Source organism: Helianthus annuus, chromosome 16 (genome assembly GCF_002127325.2).
Source record: "Helianthus annuus cultivar XRQ/B chromosome 16, HanXRQr2.0-SUNRISE, whole genome shotgun sequence".
Lineage (NCBI taxonomy): Eukaryota > Viridiplantae > Streptophyta > Magnoliopsida > Asterales > Asteraceae > Helianthus > Helianthus annuus.
This window is the reverse complement of record NC_035448.2, coordinates 171,304,081-171,329,666: the sequence shown is the minus strand read 5'-3', so window position 1 is coordinate 171,329,666 and position 25,586 is coordinate 171,304,081. Positions and strand designations below refer to the sequence as shown.

General features: G+C 37.6%; 1 protein-coding gene and 1 long non-coding RNA gene across 2 annotated transcripts; one reads left to right on the top strand and one right to left on the bottom strand.

Moving 5' to 3' along the window:
* Window positions 1–7,259: 7,259 nt before the first annotated feature.
* On the bottom strand, window positions 7,260–9,222 carry LOC110916878. Its single transcript, XM_022161531.2, has 3 exons — window positions 8,802–9,222; window positions 8,027–8,155; window positions 7,260–7,564 (listed from the first exon to the last, which is right to left on the bottom strand). Exons 1-3 carry the CDS (start codon window positions 9,144–9,146, stop codon window positions 7,370–7,372), a joined length of 669 nt encoding a protein of 222 aa, XP_022017223.1. The 5' UTR covers window positions 9,147–9,222; the 3' UTR covers window positions 7,260–7,369.
* A 12,998-nt stretch (window positions 9,223–22,220) lies between these two features.
* LOC118487954 lies at window positions 22,221–24,674 on the top strand. The gene is made up of 2 exons (XR_004882987.1): window positions 22,221–22,296; window positions 23,723–24,674. It is a non-coding gene; the product is annotated as an uncharacterized LOC118487954 (long non-coding RNA).
* Window positions 24,675–25,586: the final 912 nt, after the last annotated feature.

The following is a 25,586-nucleotide window of genomic DNA, read 5'->3' as shown; positions in this document are numbered from 1 at the left end:
CTCATTTACACATGTGTAAATTGTTCCCGATCAATTAATTGTTTCTATTTTATACTTTTACACCTTATTTACACATGTGTAAACTATGAATTAAACAAGATAATATAGAATGCAAAAGGGGACTGTAACCCAGTAGATTTTATTGATAACAAAAGATCTTTACAACCAACGGGCATTGGGCTTCCCCAAATATACCCCAAGGTAAACACTATCCCCAAACCGTTAGCTATGATCTAATAATTGGAACCTAACAAGGCCCCGACCATGAGCTAAACTAGAAATAGAAAAAACAACCTATTATAGACTTAAAGCCACACCCGGCCAAGTCTAACACAAAAATAAATCTATACAATCAAGTTTCAAACAACCTAAACCTTAAAAAAACAAAAATAATCAAATACGACCAAAACATGAAAATAACATCTAATGCATAACATCCGAGAGTCCATCTTGATCTTCCCAAAAACCAAAACCCTTAAGTCGACCAAGCAACATCATCATCCTCTTTCCTCAACCCGTCTAAACTCCAAACAACCATACACCAAAGAATATCCAAACCCAACTTGATTTTCACATTCCCAGACCAGCCATACATCCAACCCCACCTATTAACAATCAAAACCAGCAGCCCCTTTATTGCCCAGCCCCAAAACACCAACAGATCACAGGATCAAATGGATATTGGTCACTACACAACCTAACTCAATCAACCATATACCAACTGACCACAAGCAACAATGTAACAATACCACCCAAAAATCCATTGCCGTTTTTGGTTCAGCTCCTTTTGTTAATATCTTTTTTCCCCTGTTTCAAATTCTACTCCTACTCCCCAAAAGTTTCTCTAATCTCTCCCAAATCAAACCCATTCCAATTTCAGATTCAATCTAACTACATATATAACTTGAAATCATCAACTCCGCATATAATCACCACCACCAATCCATCACTATCCATATAACACACACATAACAAAACTTTCACAAACCATAAATTAAAGAACACACTTCAATAACCTAAATCAGTAAGAACATTTGTACCAGTGCTGGAACAGATGTGGTGGATGGTGATGGCGATTGTGATGGTGATGGTAATGGATCAAAAAAGTTAGAATTTTGATTTTTGCTTTGATGAAGTCATGAGTATCTCTCTCTATAAATCTGCATATTATTAAGTAGCAATTGTTAATAAATTCTAACTTATCAAAATAAACAATAAAAATTGGTGTTTAGCATATTTGTTCCAACAGATGGAAATGCACCAATATGAACAACAAGAAGTGCTCATTTAATCAACTACAAAGTCTTTTTAATGATTACAAATAACAGTTTTTGATCGAACACAAACCGTAACAAACTTATCACTAACGATTACACAAAACCAAAATCAAACTAAGAAAAAAGATTAAGATTAGGGCAAAAAACTGAACTAGAAAGCTTAAATCACACAACAAATCGACATAATTGAACAACTCACCAGTTAAATCGGTTCAAATCGAGACTAATCAGAGGTTTTCGTCATGATTTTGGAAATTGAGGGGCTTTTTTACACAAAAATCGATTCAGGGCAGGGATTTTTGAGATTGATCGTGCGTTGTTAGGGGAGGAATTTCTGAGAGGTTTATGCTTTTTGAGTTTTGACAATAATACCCCTTTAGTATTTTAATTTATGTTTTCTCCTCATTTAAACCCCTTTAATCTTAGCCCTTAATTTAGAATGATCTATGGATGGAAATTGTTCTTAGTGTTCTCACAAAAATCCATGTTCTCAAGATAACCCTACCCTATATATATATATATATATATATATATATATATATATATATATATATATATATAGTGTGGATCATACGGAAAATGTGTTTTTCCTAAAAAGTGTAAAAAGTCATAAAACACAATAATTTCAGGCATAAAACACACCTAAAACTCACAAATAATAGAATGAATATTACTAAAACACCATATTCAAACTCTAATAGTCCATAAAAACTTCAAACACACCATTGTAGAACTATGAATATAAAACACACAATGCTAAACAACATAAAACACAATAATATTTGTCATTCCACAATCAGAGCCTTAACATCTAAAACACAACACAAAACCCACATACATGATGTTTTAGTAATCTTCATCATATTATTTGTGGGGTTTTGGTGTGTTTTATGGTTGATATTATGGTGTTTTATGACTTTTTACACTTTTTAGGAAATTTGGACTTTCTGGCCAACTCCTATATATATATATATATATATATATATATATATATATATATATATATATATATATAGGGCAATGATAAATCGAAAACCCACTCCAGTTGACTAAACCCTGAAAACTCATTAATCACCGTTGATTAAGCATGATGGATGGCTAAGATTAATTTTGGGATATGTGTTGCTTTTTCTCCCTTTCTCTCAATATTTAAATATATATGATGTACTTGGAGGGTAAAATGGGAAAAGTCTACTTCTATATGTCAGATTTTTTATTTCTTTTGATGTAATTCTGTTTTTTTTTTCATTTTTATATAAATCAGATTTTTTGTTTCTTTTTTATATACATCTATATTTTATTACATAAAAATGTAACATACATTTTTTAGTTATCAATTTATGCCACATTTCTATAACATAAAATATTACACAGAAACGTAACATATAATTTTTACATGATCAAATGCACTTTATTTTCTGTAACGGACATTATTTCTGTAACACAAAAAAAATGTAACATGCATTTTTGCTTTGATTGATTGTTACATTTCTAACACAAAAAAATGTAACGGCCATTTTTTCTTTGATGTTACATTTCGTAACTATGTTCAACATCAAACATCTTTTGAAATCATCTTCAACATCTGAAACATCATCTTCAACATCTGAAACATCATCTTCAAAGTGTAGATTTCCAAACAAAGCTGAAAAAAAACATACTTATTCACCTTATTGAACAAGATCTAAACAAATTTTACACAAAAATGATGCAATCAATAATAAAAACAGCAGTCTAAAAAAGTGTACAACACACTTTGTTTTCAGTAACGTGCATTATTTATGTAACACGAAAAAATGTAACATGCATTTTTTAATTATCAATTTATGCCAGAAACACAACACACTTTATTTTCAGTAACGTGCATTATTTATGTAACACGAAAAAATGTAACATGCATTTTTTTAATAATAAAAATTGCAGATCCACAAACCACAACAAAAAAACAAAGTAGAAACATTCATCTTCTTGAACAAAAAACAAAGTTGCATATCTACAAAATACAAAAAAAATGATAAATCAAGAAATTAAAAAATTGATAAATCAAGAAATTAAAAACATTCATCTTCTTGAACAAAAAAAAAACAACATATCCCGAAAAAAGTTGCAAATCTACAAAATATAAAAAACTGAAGAACTACAAAACGCAAAACAATTGCAAATCTGAAAAAAAAAAAAAAAACTGAAAACAAACATACTTATGGACCTCGAGGATCTTTGGGGTCATCTTCAACATCAAACCGGATCTGAAAATGAATTAGATCTTCAAGATCTGGATGAAGATCTTCAATTGTGTAAGATGAAAAACCCACTCCACTTGCCACCATTCTTCATCAAACTTCAACGATCACCACCCACCTGCGACCATCCTTCATCAACAACCGCCAACATCAACACACCTGCCACCTTCCTTTAACAACAACGACCGCCATCAATAGCCGCCATCAACCCCACCTGCCACCATCCTTCATCAACCTTCAACCGTCAATTTGAGCTATCCTCTTTTATACATGAAAACCCCAAATTTTTATTTCGAACAAACCCTAACCTTCCACCAAATCTGCAACCACCATTGCAGATCTGGTTCCCGAAGAGAGAGATGGGAGATGGTGGAAAGAAAGAGGAAGAGTGATGTTTAATTCTGATTATTTCCGATCTGGATCCGGATCCGACTGTGGGGATGAGAGTTTACGGCGGTGTTGGTGGTGTTGGAAGTAGGTTACGGCGGTGATGGTGGTGGTGGAAGGAGGAGGCGATGTTGATGGTAGAGAGATGGAGCAGAGAGTTTGAAACATGGAAATGGGAGTTTTGTTTCAGATCTTAGATCTGGAATGAAGTAGAGAAGTTTTTTTTATAAGTGTAGCCATTATAAATTCTAGAGAGAGAATATGTAAAAAAGTTGTCAGAATTCTCATAAAGGTACCTGTTACATTTTCAGGCTATGGTAAATTGACGTAAATACCCCTCTCTTCAACTTTATTCATATGTGATGTGGCTGAATTGTAGCCACACATGTGGGTTTTCAGGGTTTAGTCAACTGAAGTGGGGTTTCTCCTTATAATTAGCCTATATATATATATATATATATATATATATATATATATATATATATATATATATATATATATATATATATATATATAATAAAAAAGTGTAAGAGCATTCTCATCCAAACCATCAAAATAGGTGAGGGGTAGTTTTTATATTATAAAGGGTATAAAAAATGGTTGTGAGTGGAGGAGAGAGAAAATGTTACTGTTCATCTGTATATTTGCGGGGACACTGTTCACCCAGTATAATTTTTTTAATATATATTGAAAGTGATTGTGAGTGAAGGAGAGAGAAAAATGTAATGATAATATTATTTAATTGAAAAGGAGAGAGAAAAAGTATTTGTTTTTAGTGAAAATATATTAATATAAGAGTTGTTTTTTAGTGGAATGTATGTATAATTTGATGGATTGGATGAGAATGCTCTAACACAACTATATGAACCGGACTAAATTGACAGCACAAGATTTAACAAAGCAAAAAAAAAAAAAAAAACCCACATTTTTTTTTTCAACTTGTTAAATATAAGTTTAAGATAATCGAAGTATAAATACGAATTAGATCAACTGAAATCAATATAAAGAAAAGTATAAAAATAAATTGTTTTGAAAAGTTTTAGAAATGAGGGTTTGTTATAACTTGAGTTAAATGTCATTTTAGTCTCTGTGGTTTGGGTCATTTTGTCAGTTTAGTCCATAGATTTTATTTTCGCATTTGGATTCAAAAAGATTTCACTGTTGCCATTTTAGTCCACCGGGATAATTTTAACCATTTTTTCTGTTAACGAGAAGGGCAATTCGGTCATTTTATAAGGTGTAATTGCCCTTCCAGTTAATAGAATTACATATAAAATGATCGAATTACCCTTCTCGTTAACAGAAAAAATGGATGAAGTTAACCCAATGGACTAAAATGGCAACGGTGAAATCTTTTTGGACCCACATGCGAAAAAAAGAAACCTTTGGACTAAACTGACAAAATGACCAAAACCACAAGAACTAAAATGAGATTTAAACCTATGATTTGTTGTTTTCTAATTATAAACAAAGTTTTCTATTTGTGAATTCTTTTTCTAGAATAACACAATTTAAACACGTATTATGTTTTACAATTTTTCTTGGAAAATTTTGTGTTTGGAAGTAAAGAAATTCTCCACGGCCAAATGATCCATAAAGGTTTTTTTCTTGTCAGAACAATCAAGAACCTTTTTAAGTTTTGCTATAAATAAATTAGATAAATTTCTATCATCTAAACTTTATTTGTATTTGTAAATTGATTAAAGTGTAAAACAAAAGAAAAAAATAATTAAGTTATTGTTGATTAAAAAAATAAATTAAACTACATATATTGTTATTGTGGTTTGTAATCATCATGAAAGATTGTACATGTAGATATGGTTTGATCAAATTTGAGCTTGACACATTTGTAATCAAACTACACATTTGTGTTCTCATCACTCACAAACTCGTCTCTTGTGATTTCCATTTGGAGAAGATGAATCAGTTTATTTCTTGTTAGCTGATTATCTTTCTTGTTTGCTGATTATGGTTGATGTTCTTAAGATATACTTCATTGGAAAAGGATTACACACATCCGAACCCCTTCGAAATATTCATCAAAACAAATATTATCTTCTGTGGACTACATGTTAACACGAAAACTTGCTTATATTTATGACAAACATGTATGAACAAATGATTTTATGAAAAACAAAAATGGAGAATGAACCTCAACATCAACAGGATGGCTACCATATTGAAGGACATGCTGCCTTTGAACTTACAGAAATTCATCCTATGCTATGATCTAATTCGCATACTCTTTGCGATTTGCGAATGTATCATGGTCTGTGTTTTTTTTTTTTTTTTTTTTTGGCTTACTAAAATTGTCACTTTTACATTGATTGTCGCTCTTATTTTGTGGTTTATTCTCACATTTTTATTTAATTGTTTATATTGATGCTTCTTTAGTTATTCATATAGCTTTTTTTATATTGATTCTTCAATAATTGTTATCATATAATACCATTTCAGTTTGATATCGAAAGTATGAATCTCATTTGATCATTCGAAAGGTTAAAAATTAATTCGAAATTGAAAATATTAATCTAACGTGTTTGGTTGCTAATGATGGGATGTTTAGTCATTATTATAATCATAAGCAAATTTTTTTTATTAAAAGAGCTTAAATATAGAATTCGCTTCAGACCTACAAAGAGTGGATTAAAAAAGTGAGTGAGTTTCCACTTTCCACCTCAAGGAAGATTGTGCTTCATGGTCTTCGCCTTAAGAGAGGTATGCCTCCCATGGATTAGGCGGCTAGGCGCCCACAAAAAACGTTGAGTGTACTCGGTTTGCTTTACTTGAATGAAAGCTTATATGTTCGGTGTTGTTTTCACCTCAAAAAGGTTTAGTTTTTGGTTTCATTCTACCTAAAGCTTCGGTGTCTATCTTAAGAAGATTGACGACAGTGAACAAAAACTCCTGGCTCAAATCCAATGATGATTTTTTTAACATCCATTCTAACCACTATCATAATAGTGTCATTGTGTCAATTGTACCTTTGTACATATTTTGTGTGTGCGTGTGTAAATTAACACTAAGTAATGATATTTGGGATCATGGAAGTGAAAAACTGAAAAGTAATATTAGATGTTTACAAAGATATCTAGCAATGATGCCCAAAGCAACAAGTAAGGTAGCGTTCGTTTCATGGAATGGAATGGAATGGAATTAGGAAGTTTTTCTTTGTAAAATTGATCTTGGTTGGGGAGGAAGGAATTTGAAATCCCATGAATTTCTTTAATCAATGAAATTTGTGACTATTTCAACATTCCTTAGAAATCCTTCACTCAAATGAAGGAATGGAATGGAATGTTGAAATAGTCACAAATTTCATTGATTAAAGAAATTCATGGGATTTCAAATTCCTCCCTCCCCCAACCAAGATCAATTTTATAAAGAAAAACTTCCTAATTCCATTCCATTCCATTCCATGAAACGAACGCTACCTAAGAGTGAGATGTTATTAAGGGGATTTGATTATAGTTCATCTTTCTCAATATCATCATTTGAGAGATGAGTCCGACCTTCATCATTCTTGTTTTTGTCATTGTAGTCATTGGCATGGAGTTCAGCAAACAGATCATCAAAAGAAGGATCTCCTGGTCTTCTGAAAAGCTGATCGCCGATCTTGATCTCATACGCTTCCGGTTGGCTTAGTATAAATTCTTTCAACTGAACCATCAAAATGCAACCCATCAAGATGGTCATATTAATAATTTGCATGATTTGTTTACATTTTATTCACATTGACATTGTCATGGCCTTTCAATGTCACGTGCTCCTCATGTGACTTGGAGGGAAAAGGCCATCCCATGTCCAGGGCACATGTATGTTAAGTCAACAATCATTAAATATTGAGTGGTTGACTTTTTTCAATCATTTGTGTATTCATTTTTTGTTGCAAAAGAACATCATAATGTGTGAAGTCAATTGTTTCGGACGAATTGAAGACATATGGTCGATCACTTATTCGGTGTATTTATATTCAAATTGTGGTTATGAACGAAGACATATGGTTGATCACTTATTCGGTGTATTTATATTCAAATTGTGGTTATGAACTTATGATTCGCTTATTCATAAGAGAGTAATATGACAAGGAGTTTGAAGAGCTATTTGGAAGTTGGAACAAACCTCTAGAGTGTCTTGGCCTTTTTCTAAAGTGAACATGATTGTGCTAACATCAACACCCATAAATTTGACCTCTATGCCTCCTGTTCTTGCCACTTTGCTCCATTTCTTTGCTATATCTGTTATCATGTCCTGCAAAATAATAAAAATACACACTTTATAGTTAAGTTCACCAAAACCAAATACTTGGTTATATATTGTTATAAAATTCCTCATCAAGAATACCATCCCCAAAAGCGCAGGCTTAGCCCCGCTTTTGCCAAAAGTGCAGGCTAAGCTTTTGCTAGTGGGGTCTATGTTTTAGCCGCCACATCTGGCAAAACTTATTTGGTGGAAAGTGACTGGCTGGAATCATGAATGTCTATTTTGCTAAAAGCCGAAATTCAATGTCTATTTTGGTAAAAATCTTGGTCAACTTGACTAGTTTGATGATTTTCCTACAAAATTGTGAGACAAGCAATTACATATATTTTGTTCACAACATCCATTTTTCAATAATTTTATTTTTTTTAATTGACCAATTTTCATTCCATTGTCATTAAAATGCCAAAACAACAAATTACAAACGAATGGTAGGTAAACGGGCAACAAACTACGCCGCAACCCCTTTTGAATTGCAAAACCGATCCTACTAAAGGAATTTAACTGCCCCTAGGGCTAGGGAACCAAATGTAGCTTCATATCTATTTCTCACTACTAATTCGAATCTCATATATTATTAATATTAAATGCAGTTAGTAAACTGTAAACTGTTAAAACAGAACAAGAAGCAAGTTACCGGAGTTCGTTTGACACCCAACCGAAGCTTAACAAAACCAAACGACGGTCCTTGGTGTCGTTTCATCATCTCATCCTGCATCCGAGCCACATCCATCTCCGACAGATCCGACGGCGGAGGATCAAACACGTCATCCGTAACTTTCTTCTTCTGTCCCCATTCCTTCCACGCTTCATCCTCTTCGTCGTCCACCACATCATCTAGGTCGTCAGGGATGTGAAATCGAGCATTTTTGCCGCCTAAAACGACGCCGTTTTGGAATATGATTAGAATCAGAAGGATGAGTAGGAGACGGAGGTGAATTAAGGAAGATAATGCCGTCGGTGATCTCGATTGATTCGCCATTGATTTCGGTTGGTGGTGTGTGTGTGTGTGTGAGAAGATTATATATATGTATATGTTGGCTAACAGCTTTTCTAACTGCAAACATTCTTCTTCACATGCGCACCTCGGGCGCATATTAGGTGAGAGTACACAAACTAATGAGTAACTTTAAATCATGTTTAATCTGTACTCCAATAGTTAGTTTGATAAGAATATCTGCCAAGTGGGGCTAGCTTAATTGGTAGAGGCTCTTGCCTCTTAGTGGGAGGTCTTGGGTTCAATCCCAAGCAAGGGTGAGTTATTTGTAAATATAAGTTTGGGAGAGTAACGTTAGCCATTCAAAAAAAAAAAAAATAAGAATATCTCCATTGGACCAAATCCAACCCAACCTTTAATTAAAAAATTAATATCTTTTTCTTCCACCTACACAACCAACCTTACTCAATTTTTAATATACATTCACAACCTATCCCAACCTAAAAAATATGTTTTTTAATGAACTCGATTTCTAATAAAATTTATATCAGGATGTTCACAAAAAAAAAAAAAAAAAAAAAAAAAAAGAAATGCCATGTATTTAGTTTTTTTTAAATGTTTGAATATTATAAGTTATTTGAGTAATTAAACTAACAGGGGAATTAGTTTGGGTTGCAACCAAGGTTGCTCCACCAACTTGGTTGCCAATTTTAATTGCATTTTTGATTTTATTAATTACTTAAAGTTTTGTCTTATTGGTGACCAACCCAACTTTAGGTCACCAATGGACATAGCCTAAGAGGGTTTAGTTATTATACAAAAGAGTATAAAAACAAGGAGTTGTTTTCCACAACGGTGGGTGTTTAGGGAAAAACTATTTATCATTTACTTTTTGTTTAGTTTTTATTCTCTCATTTATTTATTTGATTAAAGGAAAGGAAACGCACACTCCCTACTCACGTTTCAGTTGGCCAGTTCTTTTCTTATACTTTTTTAATATACTTTTTCTAATCTTTTTATTCGATTAATGATATAGGTACATTTTTTTTTATTTTTTAGTCAACCCATTCTAGTGTTTTTTATCCTTATTTATTACCAGTTTGTTATACTTCATTTCTTTTTCATAAAACAATCCAGTTGTAAAAGATGTCTTGTGTTAAAACAAAATCAAACTTCTTTCTAAGAAATAAAAAACAAACTCTGCTATTGTTGTGAAGTAAAAAAAAAGAAAAACAAAATGTCAATGGATTAAAAAGGGAAAAATTGCAAACGATGGCAATTGGTTCGAACATAATAAATATGAACAAACAATCGAGGTAAATAAAATCCTTATTTTAAAACATGCAACTAACATCCATGCTTAACATCAACAATGGAAAAAGAAAATATTGTTTCAATCGATTATGGAGATGAAATACATGTTCGCATTCGGAGCTAATTTATAAATTAGTGATGGAGATTTAATATACTTTTTATTCTAATAGATAATGGAGTCAATAAGAAATTAAATAAAAACTAAGTGAAAACACTATTTTTGTAAATGGTTTTTAAAGAACACCAAAATGGTAAATAGTTTTCTCCTCAACACCAGTATGGGAAAAAACTCTAAAAATAAGAAGTGTAAAAAAAACTATAGAGTGACAAGTCTTTCAAAAGAGTGACAAGTGTCTCAAAAGAAAACACAATGAGTATCAAATTAAAAACACAATGGAAAGTAGACCAAAAACACAATCGATGACACAAATAAAAGACACAATGGACATAAGGTATACACAACGAGTGTCAAACTAAAAACACAATGGAAAATAGATTAAAAATACAATTGATAACGACAGATCAAAGACATAATGAACAATAGACTAAAACACAATAGACAACAGACTAATACAGAAGGAACAACATATTAAAACACAATGGATAGCAGAATAAACACAATGACCCGAACCTATAACACAATATATAGAGTACCCCAAATATAACACCATCTTCATTGTGCTATGTATTGTGTTATAGGTTCTGATAAAAATGCAATGAACAAAACCCAAATTAACAATGTGTTATAAGTTTTGATAATAACACAATGTATAGAAATCTCAGTAAAAAATGTAATAACCAAAACTCAGTTAAAAGTAACACAATTTATTTATAACTTTTAGAGTTAATTGCTCGGATGGTCCCTATGGTTTCAGGTTTTTTTCACGTTTAGTCCCCACCTTTTGAAAATAGCAGGTATGCTCCCTATGGTTTGTCATTTTGTTACTCGGATAGTCCCTGATCCCTGAGTAGATGCCAGTTAGTTTGGAAATAGCATGTATGCTCCCTATGGTTTGTCATTTTGTTACTTGGATAGTCCCCAGAGTAAATGTTGGAGGACTATCCGAGTAACAAAATGACAAACCATAGGGAGCATACATGCTATTTTCAAAAGGTGGGGACTAAACGTGAAAAAACATGAAACCAGAGGGACCATCCGAGCAATTAACTCTAACTTTTATGCTTGCCAAGTTTATCCAAAACTAAAAACAAAATATTTAAGTTTTTCATAGTTTATAATTTACAAATAAGATGATCTGTCTACAAAAGACACACATGTTTATGTGAACCTTATTTGATTGAATGAATGTTACGGTTAAATGTTTAAATGTTGCGTTATTGGACCACACAACACTACACCCGATCCATAAATCAATTGGGCTTTACTATTGTTTGCAAACCCACTCGGTCCATGTAATGGACTCGAGATCACAAGACGGCCCAAGTGAGGTTTCGGCCCACCCTCACCTCACACGTATATGCATATACACAATTGGGGTTTTTACTTCTCACTTTACACGCAACCAAGATTACACACACACGATCTCTCTCTCGAGTCGGAACCAAGAACCGCCGAACACCCATTCAAGCTTTTGAATTCGGAATCTTTCTCTCCTTGTCTCGGTTAGTATCGAGTTAATGAATTCGTGCTTATATGATCTTGTTAGTATTCGAATTGCATGATAGTAATCTAGGGTTGTTGCTATATGATTTATTGTCTTTGCAAGTCTGTTCATAAGAATATGATTTATGAATACATGATATCCGGGTCGAAGGCTATTGTTCTTGTTAGTGTTCCTGTTAAAAATCGAATTGGGTGAATGGGAATAACCGGCTGCATGTACACTAATTGGTCCGAGAATATGTTGTTAACCGGCTAGGTTGCATGATAGTTAAGGATTCGGTATAAGGCTTGTATGGTAATCCGATTGCATGTTGTTACTGTTCTTAATAATATGAAATTTGCTATGAACATGATCTGTTGTTAATATGAAACTGTTAATAAATTTCTGTGATTGATCTGAAATCCGAAACTGCCTAAGTTGTTTGCTAGATTCACGGAATGATTGTTAGGAATGATTATGGAAACCAGTTACACACACGGTTGCGACTCGGTATCACCAGTTGCGAGTCGAAACCTCACACCCAGCAGCACAAGCCGAGACCATGGTTGCGAGTCCCGTTGCGACTCGTAACCGGACCATGACGAACCGAAACAACGGTTGCGAGTCCCGTTGCGACTCGTAACCGGACCTTAACAACTCGAGACCAGCTCCGATTGCGACTCGAGATCATCACCGTTACGTGTCCCGTTGCGACTCGGGATCTCCTCGTTGCGACTCGAAACGGGCCATGCTATTGGACTTTTACTATACAGGCCCAATTGGTTTGGGCCGGGCACTTGGATATTTGTTTACTGTTTGTTTTGGGCTGCTAGTGGAATACGTGTACATTGCCATGGTTATATGTGTATACATACGTGTAGCTGATACGTGCAATAGTTGAGTACGAACCTAACTTGCATAAGTAACCATGATAGGACGTGGTTGATCTCTTACTGTATACTTGAGCATTTTATTGTCTGCCGAGCAAACCCAGGTGAGTTCACACTCCTACTAAGGCATGGGATTCCCGGGTCGTGGGAATGGGATAAAGGTTACAATTGACTAAGAACGTACATATGTTTTTCCTAGACTATCACCTACCATTGATCCTCAGATGTCAGGACGGTTCCGTAGGTTAGAATAACACCTACGTGGTCATATGCCAATCACTGCCTCGGATGTCAGGCACGCACGTAAAACCTACGTGTACGCATTACTTACTTCTATCCTCGGTACAAAGGATACTTACGTGAAACCCACGTACACCCCCGCGTCTCCTATCCTCGGTTGTGAAGGATACGTGCGTAAAACCTACGTACACCCCATACGCGCTACTGTTCTCGGAAGAAGAACAGGGATGATACGAGTAGTTGATACGAATAGTCTAGTGGTCACATAACATGGGAAGCCCCCACCTATACAACTTACTATCGGCCCAGTAGAGCCACCCGTTACTTACTGTTATGCACTTACTTACTGTGAACTCGCTCAACTAGTTTGTTGATCATTCTGTTACATGCCTTGCAGATCGTTAGGTACATGGAGCTTGCACAAAGAGGAGCCGGTCGTTGTGGACAAGGATCGTATTACTTTGTTAGACACTTATGACATTTCAGTATTTTTAACTTGGGTTTACAACAATGCTTCCGCTACTTAAACAATGCTTGGTTTTGAAACATCAATCATGTCATGATGAACTACTTTAATGACTTTTATTATTATTAAATGCTATGTTTGATATGATTGATGGCTTGATCCTGGTCATGTCACGCTCCCAAGCGGTGGTACTCCGCGTGTGGATTTGGGGGGTGTGACAGATTGGTATCAGAGCCATTGGTTATAGAGAACTTGGTTTTAATACGGAAAAAAGTTTTTATTAAAACCAGACTATAACCCGAACAGTGCTCTCAACGATCCACAACGACGCTTCGCTCCACGTGCAAGACTCGACATTTTAGGTAATAAGGTTTATGTTTATTGCCTACTTGCTAGAATTACTTAGGACTTTGCTCGTGGTATGCTTAGACTACAATGCTCACTATTTGCTATTGCTTAAGAACCCTTACGTGCTTACACTTTTATGTCATCGCACTATTCGCGAACTTTTCTCACCTATTTCGCCTTTGACATGAAGATCAATGGCTGGAAGAATTAACATGACACAAGCCCAGTTAGAGGCTCTTGTTCAAGCCCAAGTTGTTGCGGCAGTTGCAGCAGCTCAAGCAGGTCAACACGCGCAGCAGCCTGTCTGCACATTCAAGAACTTTATGGACTGCCGTCCTGGCACGTTCAGCGGCACAGAAGGAGCGGTTGGGCTCCTCCACTGGTTCGAGAAGCTAGAATCAGTATTCGAAATGTGTGAATGCCTTGAGGCACGCAGGGTGAAATACGCCACCGGCACTTTAGAAGGAATCGCGCTAACCTGGTGGAACGCGCAGGTGCAAATTCTGGGGTTGGCAGCTGCTAACGCCACACCCTGGAACGATTTTAAGGAACTTATCAAGAGAGAGTATTGTACGCGTGAAGATATTCACAAGCTAGAAGACGAGCTGTATAATCTGAAAATGGTTGGGTCGGAGATTGAAGCGTATACCAAGCGGTCAAACGAGCTGGCCGTGCTGTGTCCAACTATGGTAGACCCTCCATACAAGCGTATCGAGATGTATCTCAAGGGGTTGGCACCAGAAATCCAGAGCCACGTTACCTCGGCTAACCTCGACAACATCCAGGAAATCCAGCGTCTCGCTCATCGCGTCACCGATCAGGCAGTGGATCAGAATAAACTACCTAAGCGTGTCAGCGCTACTGCTACAGTCACTCCTTCAGCTACTCCCGTTACCCTCAGTGACAACAATAGGAAATGGGAGGGGGATTCAAGCAAAGCATCAGTTTCGGTTCAGTCCCAGAATCAGCAGCGAAAGACTGACAACTATCAAAGCCCTAACCAGCAGTCGTCAGGTAGCCACAGGCAGGGTGGATATCGCGGAAATCTTCCAAAGTGCAACAACTGCAACAGGCACCACAACGGCCAGTGTACCAAGGGTCGTTGTCAAAGATGCCTCAAGATGGGTCACGAGGCCAAAGACTGTAGAAGCCTTCGTCCTGCGAACCAAAATCAGCAGCAGCCTCACGCTCAGCTTAACCAACAACAGGGCAACAAGGGATGCTACAATTGTGGTGCTGAAGGCCACATCAAGAGACACTGCCCACAGCTCAACAGGAACCAGAACAACAACAACAACAACAACCAGGGCAACGGCAACAACAACAACGGAGGAAATAACAACGGCAACGAAGCTCGGGGTCGTGCTTTTGTGCTAGGTCGAGGTGACGCAGTGAACGATCCCAACGTTGTTATGGGTAAGTTTCTCCTCGACAATATTTACGTTACTGTCTTATTTGATTCGGGTGCGGATACAAGCTATATGTCTGTGAAAATGTATCAACTGCTAAAACGTGCACCAACACTTTTACCCACCAAACATGTAGTAGAGTTAGCTAACGGTAAAAGTCTAGAAGCCACGCACGTAGTTCAGGGTTGTAATCTTATCCTAGCTGGTCAAGCCTTCTCTATTGATCTCATTCCCATAGTTTTGGGAAGTTTCGACGTCGTGATTGGGATGGATTGGTTATCCCAACACCAGGCAGAAATCTTATGCAGTGAGAAGATCATTCGTATTCCACGTTCTGGTCAAGAACCTCTCGAAGTCCAAGGCGACAAGAGTGGTGCTGTGGTTGGCATCATCTCATTCTTAAAGGCTCAGAAGTGCTTACGTAAAGGTCACACAGCCATTTTGGCTCTTGTTTCGGACGCATCAGTAAAGGAAAAGAAATTGGAGGATATGCCAGTCGTACGTGACTTCCCTCAGGTGTTTCCTGAAGATTTACCTGGCTTACCGCCTCATCGTCAGGTTGAATTTCAGATCGAGCTCGCTCCAGGAGCAGCACCCATAGCTCGCGCACCATATCGTCTAGCTCCATCAGAATTGGAAGAATTGTCAAAGCAGCTACAAGAGCTCTTGGAAAAGGGCTTCATTCGTCCAAGCTCTTCGCCTTGGGGAGCTCCAGTGCTTTTCGTGAAAAAGAAAGACGGTACGTTCAGGATGTGTATAGACTACAGGGAACTGAACAAGGTGACGGTGAAGAACCGTTATCCTCTTCCACGCATAGACGACTTATTCGACCAGTTGCAAGGGTCGTGTTACTATTCCAAGATCGACCTACGGTCAGGATATCATCAACTGAGAGTCCGCGAGGAGGACGTCTCTAAGACAGCATTCAGAACTCGCTATGGTCACTACGAGTTCTTGGTTATGCCGTTCGGACTTACGAACGCACCTGCAGTATTCATGGATCTTATGAACAGGGTGTGCAAACCCTATCTCGACAAGTTCGTCATTGTTTTCATCGACGACATCCTGATTTACTCTAAGAGTCAGGAGGAGCACGAGCAGCATCTTCGTCTTATTTTGGAACTCCTTCGAAAGGAACAGTTGTACGCCAAGCTTTCAAAATGCGACTTCTGGCTTCGTGAAGTCCACTTCTTAGGCCACGTGGTAAACAAGGATGGGATTCACGTCGATCCATCCAAGGTAGATTCGATCAGAAACTGGCCTGCACCGCGTACACCGACAGAAATACGCCAATTCTTGGGTTTGGCAGGCTACTACAGACGGTTTATCAAAGACTTTTCAAAGATCGCGCAACCACTTACACTACTGACACAGAAGGGTGTCACCTACCGTTGGGGCAACACGCAGGAAACTGCTTTTCAGTATCTAAAGGATAGGCTTTGCAGCGCACCTATTCTTTCATTGCCAGAGGGCACAGAAGACTTCGTAGTATATTGTGATGCATCCATCCAGGGTCTTGGATGTGTGTTGATGCAACGTGATAAAGTGATAGCCTACGCTTCTCGTCAACTAAAGGTTCATGAACGGAACTACACGACGCACGACTTAGAGCTGGGAGTTGTTGTTTTCGCGCTTAAGATATGGCGACACTACCTGTACGGTACCAGGTGCACGATTTACACCGATCACAGGAGTCTCGAGCATATTCTTAAGCAGAAGGATTTGAACACGCGTCAACGACGATGGGTCGAGTTACTTAACGACTACGAATGCGCCATCAAGTACCATCCAGGCAAAGCCAATGTTGTGGCTGACGCTCTAAGTCGAAAGGACACCTTACCGAAGCGCGTGCGAGCGCTACAGCTTACGATTCAGTCTAACCTTCCAGCACAGATACGAAATGCTCAGGTAGAAGCATTGAAGCCCGAAAACGTCAAGGCCGAAGCCTTACGCGGCTCACGACAACGAATGGAACAAAAGGAAGACGGCGCCTACTATGTAACGGGCCGGATTTGGGTCCCTCTCTATGGCGGTTTACGCGAACTTGTAATGGATGAAGCTCACAAGTCTCGCTACTCGGTACATCCAGGGTCAGATAAAATGTACCACGACATCAGCACTACTTATTGGTGGCCTAGCATGAAGGCCCACATCGCTACGTATGTTGGAAAATGTTTGACCTGTGCGAGAGTCAAGGTTGAAAATCAGAAGCCAGCTGGTCTACTTCAGCAGCCTAAGACACCGCAATGGAAATGGGAAGAAATTTCCATGGATTTTGTTACAGGCTTACCTAGATCTCAGCGTGGGAACGATACAATATGGGTCATAGTTGATCGACTCACCAAGTCTGCACACTTCCTGCCGATTAAGGAAACGGACAAGTTCTCCACTCTCGCAGACGTCTACCTTAAGGAAGTTGTTTCGAGGCACGGAGTGCCCACCTCTATTATTTCGGATCGCGATGCACGATTCACGTCAGAGCTATGGCAAGCAATGCATAAATCTTTCGGCTCACGATTAGACATGAGCACAGCATATCATCCTCAGACGGATGGGCAGTCTGAGCGAACGATCCAAACACTTGAAGACATGCTTAGGGCATGCGTTATCGATTTCGGCAACGGCTGGGAAAAGCACCTCCCTTTGGTGGAGTTCTCGTATAATAACAGTTATCACACCAGCATTCAAGCCGCTCCATTCGAGGCATTGTACGGACGTAAATGCCGGTCACCTCTCTGTTGGGCAGAGGTGGGGGATAGTCAAATTACGGGTCCAGAGATTGTAGTGGACGCCACAGAAAAGATAGCACAGATACGACAACGCATGGCGGCAGCACGCGACCGTCAGAAAGCTTACGCGGACAAGTGTAGAAAGCCTTTGGAATTTCAGGTCGGGGACCGGGTTTTACTAAAAGTTTCACCCTGGAAGGGTGTGGTACGTTTTGGCAAAAGGGGCAAACTGAATCCGCGGTACGTCGGACCATTCGAAATTTTAGAAAAGATTGGCAAGGTAGCCTACAAGTTGAACCTACCAGCTGAACTCGGAGCAGTTCACAATGTCTTTCATGTATCGAACTTAAAGAAGTGCCTATCAGATGAAAACCTCATCATTCCTTTTAAGGAACTCACTATCGACGAGCGGTTGCAGTTCGTCGAGGAACCAGTTGAAATCACGGACCGGGATGTGAAGGTCCTCAAACACAAGAGAATCCCTCTTGTTCGAGTTCGTTGGAACTCCAAACGTGGCCCAGAGTACACCTGGGAACGCGAAGACAGGATGACAGAAAAGTACCCCCAGTTATTCGAGAACAATGCAACCACTACTGAGGCTGAAGCTACTACTTCGGAATTTCGGGACGAAATTCCAGATCAACGGGGGAGGATGTGACACCCCAGGAAAACCAGTGAACGCTATAACTTACCTAGCTTCCTCAGTGAGTGCATACCAAATTTCGGGACGAAATTTCCAATTAGTTGGGGATAATGTGACAACTCGAACTTTAGACTTGCTTTGTGTAACGATACGTGTTTATGTGAACCTTATTTGATTGAATGAATGTTACGGTTAAATGTTTAAATGTTGCGTTATTGGACCACACAACACTACACCCGATCCATAAATCAATTGGGCTTTACTATTGTTTGCAAACCCACTCGGTCCATGTAATGGACTCGAGATCACAAGACGGCCCAAGTGAGGTTTCGGCCCACCCTCACCTCACACGTATATGCATATACACAATTAGGGTTTTTACTTCTCACTTTACACGCAACCAAGATTACACACACACGATCTCTCTCTCGAGTCGGAACTAAGAACCGCCGAACACCCATTCAAGCTTTTGAATTCGGAATCTTTCTCTCCTTGTCTCGGTTAGTATCGAGTTAATGAATTCGTGCTTATATGATCTTGTTAGTATTCGAATTGCATGATAGTAATCTAGGGTTGTTGCTATATGATTTATTGTCTTTGCAAGTCTGTTCATAAGAATATGATTTATGAATACATGATATCCGGGTCGAAGGCTATTGTTCTTGTTAGTGTTCCTGTTAAAAATCGAATTGGGTGAATGGGAATAACCGGCTGCATGTACACTAATTGGTCCGAGAATATGTTGTTAACCGGCTAGGTTGCATGATAGTTAAGGATTCGGTATAAGGCTTGTATGGTAATCCGATTGCATGTTGTTACTGTTCTTAATAATATGAAATTTGCTATGAACATGATCTGTTGTTAATATGAAACTGTTAATAAATTTCTGTGATTGATCTGAAATCCGAAACTGCCTAAGTTGTTTGCTAGATTCACGGAATGATTGTTAGGAATGATTATGGAAACCAGTTACACACACGGTTGCGACTCGGTATCACCAGTTGCGAGTCGAAACCTCACACCCAGCAGCACAAGCCGAGACCATGGTTGCGAGTCCCGTTGCGACTCGTAACCGGACCATGACGAACCGAAACCACGGTTGCGAGTCCCGTTGCGACTCGTAACCGGACCTTAACAACTCGAGACCAGCTCCGATTGCGACTCGAGATCATCACCGTTACGTGTCCCGTTGCGACTCGGGATCTCCTCGTTGCGACTCGAAACGGGCCATGCTATTGGACTTTTACTATACAGGCCCAATTGGTTTGGGCCGGGCACTTGGATATTTGTTTACTGTTTGTTTTGGGCTGCTAGTGGAATACGTGTACATTGCCATGGTTATATGTGTATACATACGTGTAGCTGATACGTGCAATAGTTGAGTACGAACCTAACTTGCATAAGTAACCATGATAGGACGTGGTTGATCTCTTACTGTATACTTGAGCATTTTATTGTCTGCCGAGCAAACCCAGGTGAGTTCACACACCTACTAAGGCATGGGATTCCCGGGTCGTGGGAATGGGATAAAGGTTACAATTGACTAAGAACGTACATATGTTTTTCCTAGACTATCACCTACCATTGATCCTCGGATGTCAGGACGGTTCCGTAGGTTAGAATAACACCTACGTGGTCATATGCCAATCACTGCCTCGGATGTCAGGCACGCACGTAAAACCTACGTGTACGCATTACTTACTTCTATCCTCGGTACAAAGGATACTTACGTGAAACCCACGTACACCCCCACGTCTCCTATCCTCGGTTGTGAAGGATACGTGCGTAAAACCTACGTACACCCCATACGCGCTACTGTTCTCGGAAGAAGAACAGGGATGATACGAGTAGTTGATACGAATAGTCTAGTGGTCACATAACATGGGAAGCCCCCACCTATACAACTTACTATCGGCCCAGTAGAGCCACCCGTTACTTACTGTTACGCACTTACTTACTGTGAACTCGCTCAACTAGTTTGTTGATCATTCTGTTACATGCCTTGCAGATCGTTAGGTACATGGAGCTTGCACAAAGAGGAGCCGGTCGTTGTGGACAATGATCGTATTACTTTGTTAGACACTTATGACATTTCAGTATTTTTAACTTGGGTTTACAACAATGCTTCCGCTACTTAAACAATGCTTGGTTTTGAAACATCAATCATGTCATGATGAACTACTTTAATGACTTTTATTATTATTAAATGCTATGTTTGATATGATTGATGGCTTGATCCTGGTCATGTCACGCTCCCAAGCGGTGGTACTCCGCGTGTGGATTTGGGGGGTGTGACACCATCCGAGCAATTAACTCTAACTTTTATGCTTGCCAAGTTTATCCAAAACTAAAAACAAAATATTTAAGTTTTTCATAGTTTATAATTTACAAATAAGATGATCTGTCTACAAAAGACACACATGTTAGAATATACATATTTACACACGTTAGCTATGCTAAGAAAGTACACCCACGAAAAGATTACACAAAACTTTTGAAAGCATAAAGAAAATTAAGACACAGTCTATGGTAGTGGCAAACTGGCAATCGTGTACTAATCCATGGAGCGACTTATAATACGTATACACTTCCCCTGCATATTCCTCCCATCACTTGTTTATATAACATGTCCAGCCAGAGGTGAAGGCTAGAATGGGCCTTAAAAACCTTTCTAGCACACATATAGACAATATTGTTTAATTCTTCTCCAAGGTTCAAGGGACTCGTTTCAACTCCCTTTTGAACTCCAATTTTGAATCATAGATTCAATTTAATATCAAACAACTCCTTTGAGACTAATTGTCTATAGATATGAGAAATTTGATATCAAGTACCACTACTATACCAATGCCATCCCAATTCCATATCATATATTTGTCGATTGAACATATACAGTACGGCGTCTATTTTGAATTTAGCCCAGTTCAGTATCGGTACTATATATGTGGTACAGTACTTGTTCGTGACTTTTAACGGTACCGTACTATATTGATACCGACTGAACATATAAGGTACAATATTTGGTTTTGTTTTTAGCTAAATTTCACTATCAGTACTATGCGGTACGTTACCGGTTTAGTATGGGGTCTAGTTTCGATTTCATCCCTGATTCTCTCTATATAAGTGTATAAACATCAATCAAATGAATACTTTACTCCATACTTTTGACCATAAGTTATTTTACACATATTGGATTCATGTAAATAAGTAGTTAAGTTCGCATGACACACAGCAAAAATGTATAGAGTGTATGCAACACAATAACATATCACCCTTACTGTACTCACAAGATGATTAGAGTAGCTACCTTAATCCTTGGAAGTTCCAATGGTGAGTCAATTTTGTTTGGTATGTTCTTCCTATCAAGTTAATTACTCGTTGTAATATTCATCTACACGCGACTCATTATTTTCTTTACTATTCTTGAGACACTTGAGAGTTCATTTTCTAATCGTATTCATCTTCTTACACTTTAGGACCCGCTTCATCATGTACAATTCCGGAAATAAGAGTGGATTCCTTGATTCTAATAAGATGTTTGACCCGTTTGAGGTAAACCTCATCATGTTAGAGTTCCTAAAATAAAAACGGATTCCTTAATTCTAATAAGATGTTTGACCTGTTTGATGTAAACCTATAAAATTTACCTTATTGAATTGGACAAATATCATAAAAAACATCATACTTTCTATTTTTTTCTCACAAAATTCACTACACAATTTTTTGCACATATAAAATACTATGCTTTTTGTTTTTTTCTCGCAAAAGTCAATCAACAACTTTTTCCACATTTTTCCCAGGGGCGGAACCAGAGGGGGGTCAAGAGGGTCCGTTGACCCTCCGGTCATCGTAACTTTTTGAATTTTTAATTATAAATTATGAGTTTTTGAAGAACAAACTTAAAGATGGACCCCCTAATTTGAACCAGTATAGAATATAAGCTTATGATGACCCCCTAAGCAGTGGCGGACCCAGGATTTTTGGACAATGGGGTCCAATTTTTCCGATGTTCAAATTTTTTGGGCCGGTCGTTGTTCGGGTCGGGTCGGGTCGGGTCGAGAAACATAATAGAAAACAATATCATAACTAAATTACAAGTTTCATTTACTACACATTCAGCTAAATATAGGTGAGAAAAAATTGAAATAGGAAAAAAAATAGAGTGATTAATTTAAAATCAGGTTTAAAAAAAAAACACAAAAAAAATGAAACAAACAGGTATTAAACCCAAGACCTTTTGTGTGCAAACAAGGTGTTTTACCACTCCACCAGGCTCAATCTCATTGTTATGGGGTCCAACTAAATTATTTTATGGGGTCCATAGAAAATTTTATATACCACTTCTACTACTTTTTAAAAAAAGATTGGGGTCCGGGGACCCCGTTTCACTTAACGTGGGTCCGCCCCTGCCCCTAAGTAAGTCATTCTAGTTCCGCCACTGATTGTGCCTTCTTGTTTTTTTTTTTTTTTTTTTCTTCTCACAAAAGTTACTCAACAATTTCATCTTTTTGAATGTGTGGAGACTAGCGTTAAATTCCAAATTCCATGTTAATATTTTTTTTTTCTTGCACCACTAATTTTTTTTGTTAAAACATCTAAAGAATTTATCTAAAATTTGAATATGAAATTGATTCGCTTCAACCTACGTAAATCAAACATAGCAATATAACTAACTATGTTTTTAGAATAATTAATATTTTACTAATTCAAAAGTTTTAAGTTTAAATATTATATATAAATGCATTTGCTTTTAAATCATTTATACCTTATTCAATTCAACTAGGAGTTAAAAAATTGAATATTGTAAATAAAAGTTGATGTTGGCGATGTGTAATGGTTTTGTAATATTTGATGCAAAGAAGGAATTTTTCAAAGAAAAGGTTTATTCCAGGTTATCTAAAATTATATAAACACTGATATCTAAATAAACTTTCTTATAGTTTTTTCAATTGTTTTTAATATTGATAAAACATTGCAGATTCCACGTCACTTATTCCAAACGGCGGCGTTTTTTCCTAACCTAATCAACGTCACTCAACCACGCGCCCATGCATAATGTCACCTTCACTGATCTCGCCAGGGGCGACAACACCACCGGTTACATCATGAACTCACTGTTTCAACACGATTCAAAACTCACATGTCACTAACGGAAATTTTAAGGCGGATTGTTGTTATCAAACGACGGATGATGCTGATGACGAGTAACACGACGACAAATGCAATCTTCAAACAAAAAAATAATAAAATATTACTAATTTAAAATCACTCTTCATTAATTAACATTCAAAACCAGTTTTTCATCATCAAAACTTCAAAAACTTTAAACCACCTAAACATATCACATTCTACTTCCTGAACAGAGGCGAGGTATAGAAGGGGCGGGAGGAGGCGTTCGACCCCCAAACTTTTCGCTCGATAGTGTTATATATGTAGTTTTCATATAAATTTTTTGGGTATATACGTTTTCGACCCCCCCCCGGTCATTTGGGTCAAGCTTCCCTACTACTCCTGTAAACGTTATTCATGGTTATTGAGTAACAAGCGAGTGACTGACGCATGTCGTTCATTTACCCCTCAACGTCTACCCTTAAAGCTTGCACAACCAACCTCAAAGCTTCAACAGCGGCAGTAATCTTTGCTTGTACGTTGTTATCTCGGCTCTTGAAGCTTGCAGTTTTGTTCATTGATGTTGTGGAAGCCATTCTCTATGGCTTCCAACAACACCCCATTGTCGGGATGAGGGGGTGGTGGTTGGTGGTAATTAGATGTTGGGAGTTTGTTAGGTTATTGGATGTTGTTGTCTAGGTGACGTCCGCTTAGATGCTTGTAATTCTCATGCACACGTAAACATTGTAATTGCAATCTTTATAAAAGCATGATGATGAAAGCATTCTTCTCATTGTTATGAGAAAAAAGTTTATTATTCTGCTGCATATTTCCATTTATGTTTTATCTTCTTCCATTGTTATCATCTTAACTGTCACAACAATCAAAGTCAGATCCTAACAATTGGTATCAGAGCTTGGTTAATCAAATTCGATGCCAGCAAATCCTGTTGAATTGGTTAATCAAAAGCATTAAAATGTCTTCAAAATATCAAAAATTCATTCTTAAAAAATAGCTATTTAAAAAAATCATAAGTCCTTAAAAATCTGTTCAAAACAACTGTTTTTGAAACCTCTGCTTGGCTAAAAAATCATCCACTACTGAAAGGTGTCATCTGTTCTCATAACCTCTGTTTATCCTAACGACTGTTGACTTACCACTGTATCCAACCTTTGTTGTTGCCCAACAGAGGTTTCCAAACAATTGTCATCCATTATCACAAAAGAGGTTCCGACGTGGACAGATGTTAGCCATCAGATCTTTGTAACTGTTGTCACGTCAGCATTCAATTTTCACTCTATATAAACCCTGTTCCTTCCCCAAACAGAGCTTTCACTGCCGTCTCGAATTCAAAATTCTCAAAAGCAGTTTCCGTTATCACCTTCTTCTCCGATCATGGCTCTGAACATCAAAAACCCTCACAACTACCTCCCCATCTTCGAGAAAACCAGCAAAAATACCAGCTTTCAATCAATAATTGACGTTTTAACGTCATCAAAATATAAATCAATCCTTACTGCTCATGCTCCAGTTCATACGGAAACACTCCGACAATTTTAGGCTAATGTTGAAATACAGTCTGAAAAAATAAACAACCGAGTTCATTGGACGACTTGGCAGTATGACCATCTTTGAAAAACATGAACTTCATACAGAGTTCATTGAAAGAGGTATGATGCACAATTAAAAGGAGTTAGTAGTTTCAAACCAAACTTCCCTCCGCCAATGAAATT